Source organism: Lissotriton helveticus, chromosome 1_1 (genome assembly GCF_964261635.1).
Source record: "Lissotriton helveticus chromosome 1_1, aLisHel1.1, whole genome shotgun sequence".
Lineage (NCBI taxonomy): Eukaryota > Metazoa > Chordata > Amphibia > Caudata > Salamandridae > Lissotriton > Lissotriton helveticus.
The window spans coordinates 850,509,955-850,530,309 of record NC_136057.1 but is presented as its reverse complement, the minus strand read 5'-3'; the positions used below and the strand labels follow the sequence as shown (position 1 = coordinate 850,530,309).

General features: G+C 40.3%; 1 protein-coding gene across 17 annotated transcripts in view; it reads left to right on the top strand.

Moving 5' to 3' along the window:
• The window catches only part of MYBPC1 (myosin binding protein C1), a 323,873-nt gene that overhangs the window by 238,951 nt on the left and 64,567 nt on the right, over positions 1 to 20,355 (top strand). For 7 of the 17 annotated variants that reach the window (XM_078675170.1, XM_078675161.1, XM_078675136.1 and 4 more), the window contains 4 exons: positions 4,020 to 4,433; positions 5,328 to 5,741; positions 7,870 to 8,268; positions 13,803 to 14,189. The exons of 1 other annotated variant lie outside the window; for it this stretch is intronic. In XM_078675170.1, the coding sequence (XP_078531296.1) occupies positions 4,020 to 4,433; positions 5,328 to 5,741; positions 7,870 to 8,268; positions 13,803 to 14,189 (1,614 nt within the window). The remainder of the gene's footprint in view (positions 1 to 4,019; positions 4,434 to 5,327; positions 5,742 to 7,869; positions 8,269 to 13,802; positions 14,190 to 20,355) is intronic. 9 more of the 17 variants (XM_078675152.1, XM_078675144.1, XM_078675213.1 and 6 more) reach the window with 9 other exon arrangements.

Here is a 20,355-nt window from a genome sequence, read left to right as displayed (position 1 = left end):
CAAACCATGGAAGTTTTTCCCCTTGGAGTGGGGTCATTTTGCAGTTTTTACTGCTCCTTACTGCCAGGTTTTACCTGGCGGTGACAGTGAAAACTTGTCAGCAGATGAATAAATGGCAAAACCTCACCAAAGTATGTCGACAGCAGAGACAGTAGTCTCAGCCCTCATAATTCTGAAGTTCTATGTAAATATAAATGAGCCCAAATTCGTCAACTAAGAAAATGTCTTAATCTTGAGGTGACCATTAAGCGTGGGGAGAACACAGACCAGTTCTGGCTCTAGCATGTCATCATATCAACAAATAACACCCGTTTTCTAAATGAGTGGACGTAAACGAATCTGCAATAGTCTATGTGTGAAGTTGTACAAAAGAATAGAAGAGTTAAGATAGGATATTAGTAAACGTGGTTACTTAGCTGCATTTTATAGACTGTTCTGCTTAATTGGCAGAGTACAAGTCTGTGTGGATGTATGACGTTACAACGCAGGCTATTACAACGCCTGCCTTTACAACACGGTTTTTACATCGCAAACCTTTACAACGCATAGTGCTTTTAGGCGCTGGATAGTGATTTATTTAATTTATTATTCCAAATCCAGTCCCCGTGGATAGTAGGGAAGGTGTTGGATAGTAAATTAAATATGTTCCCTATCCTAGAGCGCCTCCCAGCGCAATGCGTTGTAATGGTTTGCGTTGTAATGACCGCGTTGTAATGGTAGTGCGTTGTAAAAGTTTCGTTGTAAGTGATGTTTACCGTCTGTGTTTACCAAGATTCTGTGTTTGTGGCTGAGTATTCCTTAGTTGCATTGCTCTTTGTGGTGCTTCGCTGTACCCATGTTTTTGCGAATTAAGCTTGATTGCAGACCAACTACCCACGAGATGCGAAATGCATGTGTGCATTCTAAGAAGAGCATGGCAACTCCATACACGTTGCTTGGCATGAACACACTGTAGTTATCTGGCGCAAACTCTATGGCCCTGCCAGTTTGTATTTCTAAGGCATACTGACCAGTGAATGTCAAATCTCAAAAGTAACCCTTCATCATCTTTTCATTCTTAGTAAACGGTACACTCACACAGTCTGAATTCAATGCACCTTTGATCACGTTCTAAGAGATTACTCTGTATTTCGTTAACACAGTAAACATACAGGAGAGCAGCTGACGCACCCAGAATGCAGCTGCAGCTTATTTTCCCTATCATAGCAAAAAAACATGTACATAAAAGGAACGTATTCGCGTTTCAGGCCAACTGGATCACATCATTAATCATTCCAACATGCAGTGGGGTAACTTAATTTTTCAAAGGTGCCTAAAAAACTTGATAGCCAAACAGCGGTAGCCACCATGCTTGGTACCAAACAGAGGTGATTACCAACCATTGTAGTGGTCAGTGTCTGAAATAAATGGTGATTATATGTGCCCAAGGATCAAGTTTGTGGACCAGATGATCTCCAAAAAGGGATATGCCCTGTAGTAGGACAAGCACATAAAATAGGTTCCATGAACTGAAACCAGGAATGCTGTTGAGTAAGTAAATGGAATATTAAAGTTGGCTTACAGTTTCCAAACAGTGGAAGGCATTAGTCTATCTGGACATAGACTGAATAGTGACATTTAGCTGATGCTAGTCTACTTCTCTTAAGTATAAGTGAGGGTTAAATGTATACATTGTCAACAGAAATCACAGCCCTTACATTTGGTTGCATTTAGCTCGGGTTTAGTAAATATTCATGGTTTGCAATAAATTGAAGAGTTCCTGTTCAGCTTTAAAAGAAAGTGAAAGAGACTATGTGCAGACACATCTAATTATTAAAGAATTACATAAGAGAACAGTAGGCCTGACCTGCTCGGCTGGATCTGGTCATGAGTTACTAATAAAAAGGAAAATGCTGTCCTTGTCGGTATGACTATCTGACTTCCACATCAAATCTTAATTACATTATTTATATCTGACATACACTTCCCATAGGTAAAATAATTGTTAGTCACAGTTCTTAAGGTGACTTGGAAGATAACTCTCTTCAAGAAATTGTAAGAATGAAATGTACAGCCATAGAGTTGTCAAAGTGAGGAATAATGAAAGCTGGTTAAGAGCACCACAGAACGCTCACAATCCAGCCTCTCTCTTTATCAAATGGATAGACACTAATTCAATATAAATTATAATGGACATACCCATGAGCTACTCTTATCCCTTTGTTAGCTATTAGTATAGCTTTAGCATTATTTACACTATATGACCAATAGCAATGTATTGCAATAAAATAGAGATCCTTAAGGGGAGCAAACCCAAAAATGTATGCACCAGACAGTGAATGTACCTCTTGAATATGGTTGTGGTTATAAAAATATATATATATTTTAATCTAAGCTTCAATTGCGTTTATTTTGCCTCATACCAAAGAATACATTCGAAGTAGGCAGAAGTTTGCGTCTGGCTCTTAATAACTTCAGGAGGTTTAAATTAAATTTGAACAGACATTGTAATTGATAAGCCTAACAAAGAACATTAGATAAATCGTTGTATTAGAAAAGGTAAAATCAAAGGAGAAAGAGAAGATATCATTTAATGTTATACCGTAGAACCACATTGAGAATACTTTGTACAGTCTTGGTTTCCTCTATATGGCTTTATTAAAACACTGGCAGTTTTGAGGAAATAGAGAAAGCTGCTATGGTTAAACATACAAAATAAAACTCAAAGACCATAGTATGTTCAGGGTTCGAAGATCAAGGTTGGACAGAAAATTATGCAGCTATAACATAATATTATCTCTTAAATCTCTTGTTATGAATAGCAGTTGATGGCCTTTAACAAAGTGAGGAGCATATCTAAAGAGTCACTTTACTATGGTCCCCAGCGCCCTGAAACCCTTAGGGTGATATGTTCATGCTTTACAAATAGGAATTATTATTGGTGAAAGTCAATAAAAAGAATTTAAGATTATCTAGATTGAGATTTCAACACTGTTTCTGGCACTTTCACCCTTCCTGCACTGCTGCGCGCTTGTTAATAGTTCAATGAGCCCACACTACCCGATTCAGTTACAAGCGGGAACTATTGGAAGATGCGGGTTGTAAATTTAATGCTAGAATGTCAAATCATTGGATATATAACAGTAATTAAAACTTAGTCCTGCTCTATTAATATTAAGGAAGATTTCAACATTTGTGACATCCTAGTCATTTTTAGGAGAAGTAATCATACTGAATAATTTGTTTATTCTACCAAATGATAATCTGATAGTAAACAGTATAAAAAATAATATGATAGGTTAGTGAGCCTCTCTAAATATTAAGCAACAACATAATAGAAGAACTTCTTACATGTACGGACAATATGTTTATCACTATTAGGCTTTAAACAAAACCTTGATAAGCGATGGAGGACATAAACTCAAATATCATAGTATAAATATTATCCGACAAAGGTTCTTGACATACGTTATTTTGTGAAACTCCCTCGAATTCTATATTGATTTCATGCTAGTAAAGAGACCTTTTAGGGGAGCACACCCGGACCATCAAGCACATGTATAATTTCAGACATTATACTCCCTTATGTACGAAGCCATTGCTCAGCTACTGAATTTATAGAAATCTGTCCATGGCCGTGAACAAATAGTCCCTATTAAAAGGAACTATTCCTGTTAAATAGTGGTCCTTTTTCCTAGGTATCAAAATGTAGGTCTAGAAGTTGAACAATACCTCTTTATTTAGAATTAGAACACACTTCACATAACTTACGAAGCACTGTTTTATTTGAGAGTTTGAAAAGAATGATGGAGGTTCTGCATAAAGAATGGCGTCACTTTCCGCACAATTCACCTTACACACCTGTTTCTAGTGTTTCCATTTCCATCTGTTTGTCCTACACAAAAATGTCCAAAATGCATTATCTCCTTGTACTGTGCCACTGTTCTGATCTTTAAGCAAATTCCCAAGCTACAAGCCATTGAGGTAGGCCAAAATGATCTGTACTTAAACAAAATTATCTGAGGCTGGTCCATCTTCAGCAGGAGGAGCCGGCACTCAGAAAAAGGCGAGTTTGACTGACGAGGAGTTGGATGTGTTAGTGGAGAATATCACCAAATTTGGGCCTCAGCTGTGTGGTGCCCTCTCTATGAAAACCACCAGTGGTGAGAAAAACAAAATATGGTCTGATATCCAAAACAAAGTTAATGCCGTGGGGGGCAATAACAGGTCCATTGCGGAGCTAAAGAGAGGATGGAATAAGTTAAAGAAACAGACCAAAGATAAGCTTGCCCACAACCAAAACGAGGCATTGGTGACTAACGAAGAAGCAGCGCCAGGAGCCAAGGATACGATTTCGCTACAGAAGCGCGTGGAGAATTTGTTGCAGCTTGAAAAGTTGGAGGGGAGCCCTGGCATTGATGATGAATATGCCAATGATGATCTGGCTGGCGAAGGTAAAGACCAAATATTCTTACATCTTTGAGTGATTCTGTGGTGAGTTGTAGAGTCAGCTACCAGTTTGCAAATGCTTCTAGTCAGTATATGAAAGCAATCGTTTTTAGGTAAGGTAAGTGAACTACATTTTAATTTGTTAACATCAAACAACACTACACATAACATTGATCACTATATGCAGCAGGAATAACTACATCCATAACCATTAAAAAAAGATATAGTAATCATTGTAAAACAATTACAAAAAGGTTTTAGCACCTGAACAAAAAATGAAGCAAAATAATTGTGAGCTCATTACAAACAATATATACAGATTCTATTACAAAACTTTTTCTAATATAGTTTAGCTTAAAATAAATAGTGAAATCAAGTATTAAGTATAATAAACGAAACCATGGCCTTATGTGAACTTCTTCTTATACTAGTTGAAGCAAGCATGTGGTTTACCATAATGAGAATTTACACACCCACAGCTTCAGCGTGTGTATTAGTTGTTGATATAGGGCTACCCTCTGTTTAGGTATTAGGAGAGAGGTCTGTGAGTTGCTTATGAGAAATATGTTGTTCAGTTTCACAATCAGCAGTGCACAGTCAATTGTCACACAAAATCAATCGCCAAGGTTTTTGTCAATTAATACCTGCACACCACTGATTATCACATCAAACATCAACAGTCAAAACAAATATTGGAAGTTTTGTATGTATAAGCTGCCCACGCATCTGTCTCCAATGTCTCCATTTCCATCTGTCCTACACCAAGATTACCAAAATGCATCATCTCCTTTTACTGTGCAACTGTTCTGACCTTAAAACAAATTTTCAAGTCACAAGCGAGGTTGTCCTCAAAGTGATCAATGCTTAAACAAAATTATCTGTGACTGGTTCGTCTTCAGCAGGAGGAGCCGGCACTCAGAAAAAGGCGAGCTTCACCGACAAGGAGTTGGATGTGTTAGTGGAGAATATCACCAAATTTGGGCCCCAACTGTGTGGTGCCCTCTCTAAGAAAACCACCAGTGGTGAGAAAAATAAAATATGGTCTGACATCCAAAACAAAGTTAATGCTGTGGCGGGGAATAACAGGTCTATTGCTGAGCTAAAGAGAGAATGGAATAAGTTAAAGAAACAGACCAAAGATAAGCTGGCCCACAACCAAAACGAGGTATTGGTGACTAATGGACAAGAAGCGCCAGGAACAAAGAATAAGATCCCACTAGAAAAGCGTGTGGAGAAATTGTTGCAGCTTGAAAAGTTGGAGGGATGCCCGGGCATTGATGATGAGTATGCCAATGATGAGCTGGCTGGAGAAGGTAAACACATGGTATTCTTTAATCTTTGAGTGATTCGGTGGCAAGTTGTTTTGAATTGTCCATTTTCCCTAGTCGTAATGAACGTGGAATTTTGGATGAAACAATAAGTAGCTCACTAAGCTATCCAACTTTACGTTGCTATAAGCCGCAAGGATGTTATTCAAGGTAAAGGTATGATTTAGCCATGGGCAAGATGTATTATGGGATTCAGCACTATAGATTATGGTGCACATTGCATGCCTTCCCTCTTGGCCGAAGTCTAATAGGCACAGCTTAAATAGTCTTCTACTCATAGCTACAATCTCTTGTTTTCCATCCCATCCCATTCAAAAACAGTTATTTCGTATTATTAGCTCTTAAAGTAGTATGCTTATTTAGATAGACATGAGTCCCATTGGAGGACACCCCCTTGATAAAAATGAAGTGTCAAGAGAAAATCCTTCATGAGGAGGATAACGAAAGACGGGCTGCTAATGCAGGTATGTTGATTGTTGTGCTGTAATATCTGAACACAATGCCTGGATGGATGTAGACCTGTAGCCAAGTAACTATTAATGTTCAAATAGGCCAGTAGTGCAATACCTGTATCAAGCAAGTGGCCCCTGATACTGCCCGAAACTGACGGGTTTCCTCTCAGTATATCAGCTCAGTGACTCTCCTATCATGATCCACCCCAATGGCTGCCCTCTGTATAGCCTGCTATGCAAAAGAGTAGGACACTGTACCTATAAAAGACTCCTGCCAGCCGTGACATGATACCAGACATGTCCTCCAAAGATTCACCCAAGTATACAGAGTTGTTCTAGGAAGACATCCAACAATGGGCACACAGTAACCTATAAAAAAGATTTGCTGGCTAACCTTGATACCCGCAGCGTCTTAGACGGGACTTAGCAATTATCTCAACACTTTTATCAAATTGTTCAGATAAGTCTATCAGACTTCTAATTTATTTATCAAGGTATTGTTACAAGGCACACCCTGCCAATGAAGTAGTCTCTAGGTGCCAGCAGACTCATTAATTAAACAATATCCCCTAAAATGTCACAGTGAATGTTGCCAATGCATTCCAAAGTGACAGATATAATAGCCTCTACATGAGGGGAAGGGTGATCTAAAGCTTAACAGATGGGGTTTTTACCGAGGTAAAGAGTTCCCTAGCCTTGAAACCAGCATTGCAAATCTACAGTCTCTCTCAGCGGCAATCCCTGGGAGTGTCATGTTCTATTTCATACTTTTATGGCCTTCAATTCAATGTGACTGTCACAGTGAGTTTCCTGAATACTTACATGACATGTCCTTATATCTTGGTTCACAGTGTCCCTTGTAATTTTGAGATCACCGTGTCGAAGATCTTGATTGTTAGGTGTATTCATTCACCTCTCATTTCAGTAACCATAAGATTGGTCGGGGGCGCTATTCACCACTGAGTTTTATTAACCTCTGGAGGTCGAACTAGACCTGCTGCTCACAAACATGCAGGTTGAAGTGTCAGTCATTTAGTCCACTGAGTGCACATAAAGTCATCACATAGAAACTCAGCTGTGGAATTGTATACCTCTGTGAAACTAAATACACTATCAGTCAGGAGGTAACATCTTTTTCCTTGTCCAAACGTGCGATTAACTGGGCATTACCAGTGGTCCATTAGCCCTTATGCACCGATTGAGTTCACTGACTACTGCATGGTTTAGGCTTCATTTTATGAAATGAGCCCAAGATCACAAACCAACAGTTCCTGTTTAAAAAATAATATCGTTATATATGAGTTGGGTGCAACAAAATCGAGGTAATAAACTCAATATGTGTTATTCATGAATGTCACTCTATTCACATAAAAAAAACTTAACTCTTAGGTTAAGCTATTTTGTTTGAAAGTATGAAAGTATGAAAAGAAAGATGGGGTTACAAATAAAACATAGTGCTATTTTCTTCACAATGTACTCTAAGTATCTGTCCACAATGTGCACGCTTTCAGCTGTTTGTGCAACACTAGACTGCCGATCTGCACTACTTGTACTGTGTCACTGTTCTGACTTTAAAGAGATTCCGAAGTGACAAACTAGTGAGGTAGGCCTCGGAATAATCTGTGCTTATACAACAATGTCTGAGGCTGCTCCATTTTCAGCAGGAAGTGACCCCCAGAAAAAGGAGAGCTTGACTGACCAGGAGTTGGATGTTTTAGTGGAAAATATCACCACATTCGGGCCCCAGCTGTGTGGAGCCCTTTCTTTGAAAACCACCAGTGGTGAGAAAAATAAAATATGGTCTGACATCCAAAAGAAAGTAAATGCCGCGGGGGGTAAAAACAGGTCCATTGCCGAACTAAAGAGAGGATGGAATAAGTTAAAGAAACAGACCAAAGATAAGCTGTCCCACAACCAAAAACAGGTATTGATGACTGGTGGAGAAGGAGTGCCGGCTGTGAAGGAAATGACTCCCTTAGAGAAGCGTGTGGAGAATTTGTTACAGCTTGAGAAGCTGGAGGGCAGCCCGGGCATTGATGACGAGGATCTCAATGGAGAAGGTAAACATAACCTATTTTAGCCTCTTTGAGTTATTCTGTGGACAATTGTTGGTGTCAATTGATCGTTTTCATAGACTTTGGATACATGGCTTACTCCTCAATACCATGTTTGGGGTGTGGCTTCCAAGTACATTGTGCGTGCAGCATTACATATGCAGCATACTTCTTCCAGGTAAACTAGTTATGGTTTAAGTGCAACACTAATACTTGAACTAACCTTCTAAAGTGATGAATACAGTTTCCAGTTGCACTGATTTTCGTTCCCGCTTCAATTTTTTGGGTTACATTTTTAGGTAGAAGTAACAAATTACTGATTCTCCAAACACTCCTAATGAGTTTGTTTGAAGAAAGAGGCACTTGTTAAAAATTCATATTTGACTTACATTGGTTGGAAAATCATTATTTAAGATCTATTATCCAACTCTAAGTTGTACTTTGAGTTGCGAGTGAGTGGTTTGCACTAGTCCTGAGGCGGAAAGCCGGGACTCTGTTTTATCCTCTTTTTTATCAAGCTATTAAGTGCTTTTTAACAATTTGTGTGTGTGATTTGTGTCGGTTTTAAACAGCAATTTGCACCTACCGGGGCTCGAACTCCAGGAAATCGTTCCTCCGGTCCCGCCATATTAAGTCAGGCAGACGAGCTGGGCGAGCAGTCTAGTGCCCCGCCCCGCCCACCACAGCCTGCATAAAAACACCAGCTTTTCGGCAACCCCGCTGATTGCGAGTGAGTGGTTTGCACTAGTCCTGAGGCGGAAAGCCGGGACTCTGTTTTATCCTCTTTTTATCAAGCTATTAAGTGCTTTTAACAATTTGTGTGTGTGATTTGTGTCGGTTTTAAACAGCAATTTGCACCTACCGGCGCTCGAACTCCAGGAAATCGTTCCTCACGGTCCCGCCATATTAAGTCAGGCAGACGAGCTGGACGAGCAGTCTAGTGCTCCGCCCCGCCCACCACAGCCTGTATAAAATGACACCATGGCCTAGGAAGCGCAGCGGACGATCGCAGCGGGCGCGCCGAAGGCGCGCCTATGGCAAGCGCGTCTGCGCCCGTCCGCACCGGACCCACGCCAAGGGCCGGATACCCTGGTCAGATTGCCTCAAAATCTGCTCCGCGGTTAGTCTACAACCGCAATACATTACTGTCGATGGGCAGCTACACTGGTACTTATGGTTGCACCACCATTGCAATGGAGGACGACCGGCAGCCCCTTCCCCATCACTGTGTTAATTGCAAACAAACTCTTCCTAAAGTACTTTGGCAATCTTTACCTTCCCCCAAGGCCCCCCGCAAGGACCCAGAAATAAAAAAATCCATCATCACCAATTGCATGCTCCTCAACGCCAGATCTATGGTAAAACATAGCACCGAACTGGCGGAGCTCATACAGGATTCTAAAGTTAAGATTGCCTTTATAACGGAGTCATGGACAGATGCAGCATCAGGTCCAGACATCGTTAAGGCTACCCCCCCGGATTATATCTGTCTCACAATGAACAGAGAAAGGAAAAAAGGAGGGGGGCTGCCCATTATTTATCATAAATCCCCTAGAGGGGTAGTTAAACCCGGTGCGACCAATCTAGACGAAGCAATGATCTTCAATTTCACCCTCTCTGACCATCTAACTCTTAGAGGCTGCCTACTTTATAGGCCGCCCGGCGCTAAAGCACCTTTCCTCACAGCCTTGAGCAGCCTATTAGAGGAAGCTATCTGTGCCAACTCCTTTACACTTCTAGGGGACTTCAATTTTCATCTTAAGAAGGACTCAGACCCAGACACCCAGGATCTCCTAGATCTATTACAGGGGGTTGAACTAACACAATTGGTCCGTGGCCCGACCCACAAGGCAGGACACACTCTGGATGGTATTTTTTCCAACCTTCCTAACTAAGACGTGACAGCAGTCCAGCCGGTCTCCTGGTCGGATCATGCGGCAGTCTTCTTTAATATCACCTCAGCCCCCATTGCCAGACCCACTCAGGCCAAAATTCCACTTAAAAAGATCAGGAAATGGAAAAAAATAGAAGGCAGAACGCTAACAGACCTTCTGATATCCTCTTCTAAGCCCCCTCCAAGCAATGTAGAGGAAGCAGCCGCAGATTATACTAGATGGCTAGATGCCGCTTGTCTGCAGCTAGCACCCCCAGTCACACATAGCTCCACCCGTTCCAACCCTTCGGCCCCATGGTACACGGAACAAATCAGGGACCACAAAACTCGCTGCAAAAAATTAGAAAGAACATGGCGGAAAGACTACAGGGAGGATGATAAAAAACGGCTCAATGCAGAACTGAGAGTCTATAAGGAAAGGATCCACCAGGCTAAATGTGAGTTCTTCTCCAAGCGTATTAAAGAAGCTATTAACTCCCCCAAAGAACTGTTTAGCACACTGTCGTCATTGGCGGCCCCTAAACCTATAGATATACCACCAAGTCGCCAATTGTGCGAGGACCTAGCTAATTTCTTCCTGAGCAAGGTAGAAAAAATCTTTTATCCTCTAAACAGCCAAATCATGTCCATTGTCCCTGATCTTACCCCTGTTACGCACTTGGAGATCAACAGGAACCTTGAATTATTAAACCATTTCTCCCCCATTAGTGAGGAGGAGGTATCAAGCCGGCTCATGAGAATAAAATCTGGTTCCCCCCACGACCCTTGCCCAGCCACAATCGCTAAACTGGCCCCTGCAACGATTGCTTCTGGACTTGCTCCCCTGTTCAACATCATGCTGGACAAGGGGGAATTTCCCTCGCGTTGGAAACAAGCCTCTATCCTGCCCCTGTTAAAAAAAAACAATTTAGACGTCACGGATTTAAATAACTTTCGTCCCATCGCCAGGCTCCCCCCCCCCGCTAAAATCATGGAGGGTATACTGACCACACAGCTCAGCAACTTCCTAGGTTCTGGAGAGAGGCTGGATTCATCCCAACATGGATTTAGGGCTGGACACAGCACAGAATCGGCGCTGATAAAATCTGCCGAAGACATACGAATGGTGCTGGACGCTGGGGGCAGAGCCGCCCTGATCCTGCTTGATTTATCAGCAGCCTTCGATACGGTCCAATATAAACTATTGGTGGACCGGTTGAGGGCCAGTGGGATACAGGGAAGGGCACTCGACATTCTGAAAGCCTTTCTGGCTGGGAGGACTCAGTCGGTGGCCTTGGGGGACTTAGAATCCGAGCCATTTGTGCTCCCCTGCGGAGTCCCCCAGGGGTCCTCCCTGAGTCCGACTCTGTTTAATGTCTACGTCTCCATCCTGGCGCCAGTTATTAGATCCTTCGGATTTAATCTTACTTCCTATGCTGACGACACCCAGATTGTGGTGTCGCTGCGCCAGGGAGATCTAGACACCACTGCAGATCGGTTCAGATGCTGCATGCGGGAGGTGAGCAACTGGATGGCTGGAAACTGCCTTAAGCTCAACTCCGCAAAAACAGAGGTGTTACTGTTTGGGACTAAAGACAACTTTTGGTCACCCCGTTGGTGGCCAGAAGAAATGGGGTCTCCACCTTCCCCAGTGACAAAGGTAAAAAATGTGGGTGTCCTGATGGATGACTCCCTATCCCTCAAATCAATGCTTTATCCTCTGCCACGCATTTTGTGCTTAAAACTATCAGGAAGGTCTTGCCATTCCTTCCGGTGGAACACAAAAAGACAGTAGTGACCGGACTGGTGATGTCTCGGTTAGACTATTGCAACGCCCTCCTTCTGAATGTTCAGCAGGGTCTCTTAGACAAACTTCAGATCCTGCAGAATGCAGCAGCACGTTTGATCACAGGCACGCCCAAGTTCGCTTCAGTCTCCCAAGACATTGCTAAGCTACACTGGTTGCCAGTGCGGTAAAGAATCTTGTTTGAGTCACTTTGTGTGATCTTTAAAGCACTGCATGGCATTGGCCCCCACTGCCTGACTCCTCTCTTCCAGTGGTATAAACCAGCCCGAGCGCTACGATCAGCCGAGCAGGGGCTGGTTGTCGTCCCTAGAATTAGGAAAGTTCGCTGGGGAGGCAGAAGTCTATCCCTAGGCGCCGCTAAGGCTTGGAACGCGCTGCCGGCCAATCTAAGACAGACCCCCGACCTACTCAAGTTCAGGAAAGCTCTCAAAACCTGGCTTTTCTCTCGCTAATGTCCCTGCTCACCCCCACTAGCGATCAGTTAGCGCCAGGACACCTCCGGGTAACAGCGCGCTCTAAAAATGTCAAAATAAATAAATAAATAAATACTTTAGTGTGCCAAGTGCCTCAAAAATCAAAGCCATTAAAAATAATTAAGACATGGATTCAGTTATGTTCGACTCTGTCTTAAATCGTTTTGCTAAATTATAGAGGAAACTGGACTCATCATTACTTTATTAAATGATGCCATGTAGGGACACCAACTAATGACTATGAAACTAACTTTGGAAACGACCAATTGGCAGCTGCAAGGTGGAACTAGAAGTATAAGAAAAAGAGTATCTGCTGATTCCTAATTTGGGTCGTTGGTATAGCAAATAAAATGTAAGTTTAAAAAACTTTTGTATAATTGCCCCTAAGGCCTAAACTATGCTAAATTACCCAAACATGCACAATGACTGCATTTTTTGTGAATCCTGATGATGCTCATTTCAGCACCGCAAACTACTCTATGAAAATTTAACTGGGAATAATGTTATCAAATCATACACAGAACAACTCAGACAGAATTATATTTTCTTTGCATGAGAATGTAGTGCAGGTATACTGGTGTAGCATTGTTTCAGGTAACTGGGAGGATGTTCCTATACCAGCAGTTGTAATACTGGTGAGCCCAAATAGGCATTTCCAGTAAGAATGGGTCTGACTTGCAAAGAGCAGTTCCCCACAAGAGACCAAGAAGCTACTGGGGAAAAGTACCCGGTGTGTGAGAGATTGGTAAGCATGCAACTGATTGTTCTGAATTGGTGCTCGACGATTCGTGTGGGATTGTCAGAATATCGTGGGCATAAACATTGTGCTACAAAAATATCACATCTAGAATATCAACTACCGCAATATTATAAAGGTAAGTATATACAACTATTTATCAATCTATTGTTCTTAACTCTACATATGTGTACCTTGAAGATATATATATATATATATATATATATATATATATATATATATATATATATATATATATATATTGTGTGTGTGTGTGTATATATATATATATATGTATGTATATATATATATATATATATATATATATATAGTCACAGTACATAGATGTGAAGTTAATTATACCAGCTATATTTATTTACCATGACAGTATTTTGGTTGTCAATATTTTTGCTAAAATATTTTTGTAGCATATTTCTCCACAATATTCCACTACTAAACCTTTGTGTGGATTGTACCCAATTTCATACATTTTTGTTTGGTTTGGTAATGTAAGGCATAAGGTGTGTATTTTCCAAAACTGCTTCACAATGACAGCTTTAAAAAAGCTGTGTGCTAGTCGACACCAGTAATTTGCAGACCCAAAACAATGTGTTAAAAACAAAATGTCTGAGGCTGCTCCATCTTCACCAGGAGAAGCTGACGGGTCTGGAAAGCCTAACTTTACTGATGAGGAGCTGGAAATATTAGTGGACAATATTGCCAATTTTGGGCCTAAATTGTTTGGCACGCCCTCCACTGAAGCCAACATGGCAGAGAAAAATAAAATATGGGCTGATATACAGGCAAAACTCAATGCCAAGGGGGGCAACAACAGGTCAGTTGCGGATGTGAAAAAGGCCTGGAATGACCTAAAGAAGAGAACCAAGAAAAAGTTGGCCCACAACAAAAGTCAGACATTGGTGAAAAATGGAGAAACTCCGAATATGATGCCACTGACTCCCATAGAAAAGCGTGTGGAGGTCGTTTTGCATGTAAAAGGCATTGATACCGAGGACTTCAAAGAGGAACCGGAAGAAGGTAAAGAAGATTTTGCAATTTGCTGTTACTAATGTGTGCTACCGTTACTCCTTCAAATGTCTGTCTTATGTCAAATATGCTGGAAGTAGCAATTTCATTTGCCACAGTTAAGAATTACTTCAAGTCTGAGAATGTTTAGATATGTAAATTTGACAGCCAGTTATTTAAAACAATATTCAATAATAATTCAATAATACATCTAATTCTGCTCAAGCATAGAGCTGTTTATTTTTTTGCGATTATTGGGTACCCTCATCAATCGGGGTGAAACCCCTGCCGCTGTGCGAATCGGAGGGAGTTGTTTCGTACGATTGTGATTTGTGAATTCCAGACTAGGTAGGTTTGTTTCAGAGGTGTGATTTATCAATTCTTAAACCATTGGAAAAAATATTTTCTTTGCCACAAATCTATTTTATTTTTGTAATAAATCAGGTCCCATTCTTCTTTACAAATTACTCAGGCAAACCTGTTTGTAGAATTCAGTGATGAGTCACGGGCCATCAAAATGTAAATTCTATCTGAATTAGGCTCGTTTTGCGATTTGTCCAGACCACATTTATCAACACTGCTCAAAAGTTAAAGAATAGATGATATATTCAATGTGTTCACATTTCCACTTTTGTGCTCGATGGTTTACACATAATAATTTTCAAAGTGTATGATCTGTTTACATACTTCTGTGGACCAGTGTTTTTGGCATCCAATACTTGCTTTGTTTGGCAATGTGCCTTTGGTGTTACTCCTGGTGTTGGTTCAATTTATGGCAACTGGACTTTCACATGACCAGTTCTCCTGTCATTATGAATTTATTTTTATTATCATTGTGTAGGGCAGAAGCGGAGTCACTTGAAAACGCTTTCATGTCAGAGTAAAGGTTGCAGTCATAAACATTAGACAACTAACTGAAATTTGGAGATTAGAATTATCTGGTATTCATTCTAAATGCTTGTAGAATCAGCTGTGGTTTTAATCACTTTCTAAATCAGAAAAGAAGGTTGACTTTGGTGTGGAAGGGAAAAGGGCGGGAGCTCCAGAGCGTTAGCCTTGTTGCTAAATGGTCAGCGCGTCCAATTTTATTATTTAATGGACTAAACCATTAACATCACCATTGTTTTTAGCAAACACGCAATCAACCGGATTTTAAATGATGCCAGACTTTGAGCTTTTTTTTGCCAGACTCGCATACATATGTGATATAAAACGGATTCCATATATGAGTGTGCAATAATTCGTAAGCGAAAGTTCTGTTTGTTGATGCTAGGTGTCGGCTGTTTGTCAAGACAACAAAATGAGCACTATAGTGTAATGCATGGTAATCTGGAAGAGATAAGTGCTTTGTTCAGATGTGAATCTCGTTTACGCAAGTTGAGTTTACATATGAAGGAACGAACTATGTGGAACTGTGTGGACTTAAAGTTAAAAACGATATTCGTTGTACATTGTTTTTGGCTCAATTTACAGCAGAGTTGCCAAAGGCATTTACTAAAAAGCCAAAGGTTTTACATGTAATTCTTATGGAGAGCTCAGGAATCTTCCAATAATTTCATTGTGTCCCAAGCAGGCTTAAGAGGTGTTTGTGGGGTTGCCTTTAAAAAAAAACCTTTGGAAAATATGAACAAATAAAAAAGGTCATGGGTATTAGAGGAATCATGGATATTCTGGCAATTCAATTGACACCATATAGCAGGGCTGACACCATAATACTAGGGGCGCCCACATTATGTCAGTGAGCCCCAACTTTCCAAACCACACAATAAATGTGGTAAAGATAATCTGTATGCCTTGCAAATGTAAACTTTTGTGGAACCTTATTAAGACATTAATGATGAATATTTGCACTCGAAATACATTCTTAGGCACACGTCCACATTTTAACAGTACTTGTGCATTCACACACACAAACACATATACCAAACCTGCCGACCTAGTCTCGCCACTATAACTTTTAAGACCAGAATTTGAATATGACTAAATGTATTTTATTGGTGAGCTTAATCAAAAGTAATATGGTGATCTCAAACTTTCAGCCTTTACTGAGCCATCCAAATATATTGCCTCTTCCAGTACCTGCAAAAACACGAAGGAATATCAATGAAAAATTAGCTTTCTGAACAGGGCACATACCAGAAACAGTTAACAAGTTGCTAGAAAAAGAGCTTTTAAAAACTGATCATTATTGCAGAATATCAACACAATTCTTAATACTCGTCACTTCAGATTTGACACCACAGAAATACAGGGTACTCCTCTTCAATGGATTGCTTCCTACCTTCCACCTATAAACCTATACCATAAAATCTAATAAAAAAATATATAATAAATTAAAACATTAAAATATTTAATATTTAATAATCTTTAAAGTAACATTTTGCCCTCCAGTGAGTGCAACAGTAGGGAGAGTGTTGGATAGCGGAGGAGTAAAAATTACTATTGCCACTCCAGTTAGTGCGACAGTAGGGAAAATGTTGGATAGCGGACTAGTGAAAATGATTAATTCCACTTCAGAGAGTGCAACAGTAGGGAAAGTGTTGTCTAGCGGAGGGGTAGAAATTACTATTCCCACTCCAGTGAGTGCAACAGTAGGGAAAGTGTTGGATAGCAGATGGGTAAAAATTACTATTCCCTCGCCAGTGAGTGCAACAGCAGGGAAAGTATTGGATAGCGGAGGGGTAAAAATTACTATTCCCACTCCGGTGAGTTCAACAGTAGGGAAGGTGTTGGATAGCGGAGGGGTAAAAATTACTATTTCTACTCCAGTGAGTGTAACAGTAGGGAAAGTGTTGGATAGCGGAGGGGTAACAAATACTATTCCCACTCCAGTGAGTGCAACAGTAGGGAAAGTGTTGGATAGCACAGGGGTAAAAAATACTATTCCCACTCCAGTTAGTGCAACTATAGGGAAAGTGTTGGACAGCTGAGGGGTAAAAATTACTATTCCCACTCCAGTTAGTGCAATAATAGGGAAAGTGTTGAATAGCAGAGGGGTAAAAATTCATATTTCCACTGGAATCAGTTCAAAATTAAAAGCAAACAAAATATCAACAACACAAAAGATTTTAAAAAACAAAAGAATAAACATATATAAAAACATTAAATATTATAAAAGATAGAAACAGATTAAAATGTTAAAAAGATCTAACAAATCCCTAGAAAGATTCTTTTAAAAAATCTAAAATAATTTACAAACAAAAATCTATTTTTTTATTGAAATTATTCATAAACAAAAACATTAATTATTACATGAATGTAATCTTTTTTATTTCCTACCGTATAACACCAGACAATTCACATCACACATTTACAGTTTTTTTTAAATATACCTCCATAATTAACATAATGAATTATTAATTAAAGGAATATTATTAATTAAAAAAACAAATTAAAACAGATAAAATGTATTTACTCCCTAATAGTTACCCCTTTAAAACCAAAACCCACACACAAAATAAAAATAAACAATTACCACAAATATTTATCAATTGGTGAATTAATATTAGTAATCAACTAATTATTAATTAAGTACACATACATTTTGTTCCACCCTCTACCCTTGCATTCTTTCTGGCGAAATCTTACACTGGGGTATTCTTGGCAACTATGCATTCTGTTTGCCATTCATTCTTACAGGGTTGCTATTCATTTTCCCTACATATGTTGTCAATTGCTTGCAGTAGTGCCACTGTTATTGAATCCTGATCTAACAATGCCTATGTATTCAAACAGCTGTGGTCCTCCTTCTGTCTCCAAATATACTTCATCCAGAGAACATTTTATTGTTGCCCTTAATTTCTTCAATAAATCCATAACTAGTAAATTATATGCACAAATATCAGACATCAAAAATGAATGCTTATTATTAATGGGACCAAGTGTATACTTTAAGGGGGCTGAAATAGGGCTGGACAGTAGGACATTGGTGATTCCATAGACAGTTTATTCTTTCCTGAGAGTCGGACGCCCTCTATCTCCCCTAGTACGTACGGACCCAGCATATATACTGGGACAGCAGCCTGCTGTACTAATCCTCTCAGGCATACATATGGGTAACCATGCTGTACATAGCTCACATCATCAAAAGCAAAATAATCATAGCCAGCTTGCATCATCTGTGTTTGCTGTGCCCTATTATCAAAATAGTTCTGACTCTGTTCAGCAGCTGCTTGCTGTGTATGATGTCTCTGCTCATCTACTCTATTAGTGCCACCCGCTCTATTACTCCTCCTCCCTCTCTGCCCGGAAGGATTTGGACAATCACGTGCTTAATGATCTGTACCACCACAGTTGTAACATGGCTGTGAAGACTGTGAACCTGTCTGATACTGTTGATTGGTATTGTTCTGGGTGACTGGGATCACTATTGTCCTCCTACCTGTATATCCTCTTCCCAGGTGCCCTTTCCTTTATTCTGGTGGTGAAACTGTTGCATCAGCACCTTAGTTTTGAGCTCTTTGGGGCCGATTCCGATCTCGCTCGGGATGGCTCCGAACGCGATCCGGCTGGGAAAAGTACGAGCCGGACATGTGTTTTCCGACCGACTCATACAACTGTATCCAAGATATGGAGTTAAGGAACCAACTTCAGTTATCATAATGTATTAAGGAGCCAACTTCTTTTACTCATGCCGTGAAGTTCAGGAAGGACGTGAGGAAAAGTAGAGTCTGGAACATGCGTTGCGGTTATTGACAGTGGATTAACTCGCATTCTTTCAAGTAGAGGTAGTGAAAGTAGAAATAAGCCTATGTACAGCATAGAGATTCAAAGCACAATATTTTTATATCCGGCTGAGAAATCGCTCACCGGAGAAAGATCATTATGTTATTTGTTATAGTCCCATGCTCATGGTTGTGCTTTACTAAGAGTAAATACACCTGGTATAGTAGGGGATGAAGTAGCGATCCCATGTACTTTTGTGAGGATGTATTGTGAGTACTTACCCCTTATCCGGTTGTTGGGTGCAAGGTGGGAGAGGAAATATAGTCCATGGTCTTGCCATGAATTAAGTGGATGCAGTAGAGGGTATGTGAGCTCTGCTCCTGCTTGGATGCAAAAAGGCGATGAAGTGAGTTGTTACCCTTAGTGGCAGTGGTATAATAGTAGAATCATACAGAGAGGTGATGTGTTGGTGTTGTCTTCAGTATTTGTTATGGTTTTGTGCTACCCATGGTCCTGTTTGGATGCTGTAGGGGGGAGACCATGAGACCATTTTGTAAACCGTGTTTGGAGTATCCTGGGTTCTTAAGTGTTTGGACTGTCCTTCCTAAGGGGTTAAGGATGCACGGGGTAGTGTGGTATGCCCAGAGTTGTAGAGTTGACCATCCTTCCTAAGGAGATTATGATGTAGGGGTTGTGTGTTAAGCAAAATGTTTTAGGTGGTTTGAGTGTTGCACTACAGGATTATGTGTCAATCCTTCCTAAGGGATTAAGGAGGTAGGGGCAATGTGTTAAGCCCAATGTTTTAGAGTGTATGGTGTTACGTCCCCATGTTATGTGTCAATCCTTCCAAATGGGTTAAGGATGCAGGGGCAGTGTGTTAAGCCCAAGGTTTGAGGGGGTATGTGTGTTATACCCTAGTGTTATTTGTCAATCCTTCCTAAGGGGCTAAGGATGTAGGGGCAGTGTGTTAAGCCCAACTCTGAGGTAAAGACATGTATGCCAGGTAATAGGTGTAGTAAGTAGCAGAACTATTTTAGCCTTTTCTGGCTCAGGCAGTTTACAATACATACTTCCAAAACTACTTTTCTACTTAAGTTATCAAAAATCTGAATTCACTATTTGAAGTGAAACTTTAAACATTAAGTAGGAAATAATGGTGTAGCATTTTTCTAGCCCTTTTGTTAAGTGTAGTAGGTAAATAAAGATTTTAATCCTACTTAGGCCTGTTGAAAAAATGCCTAGCCAGGTCTACCTCTAAAACAGATTTTGGGATTTATTTCACTTTCAGGGCACACTAACTCAATGTATTTTATGCCTTTTTTAATTACTAGCATCTTGCTCTGTAGGTTTACAAGATACACTTATGGGGTGACTTGTGAATATATCAAAACATGCTTTTCTTACAGAGCAAAGGCACTTTGTTTATGCCATGTATTCCTTGCAGTGAATTTGGATTGCAGCTGAGCCAGATAATAGTTGTGTTCCTGGCAGAAAAAATGTTTTTGTCATACAT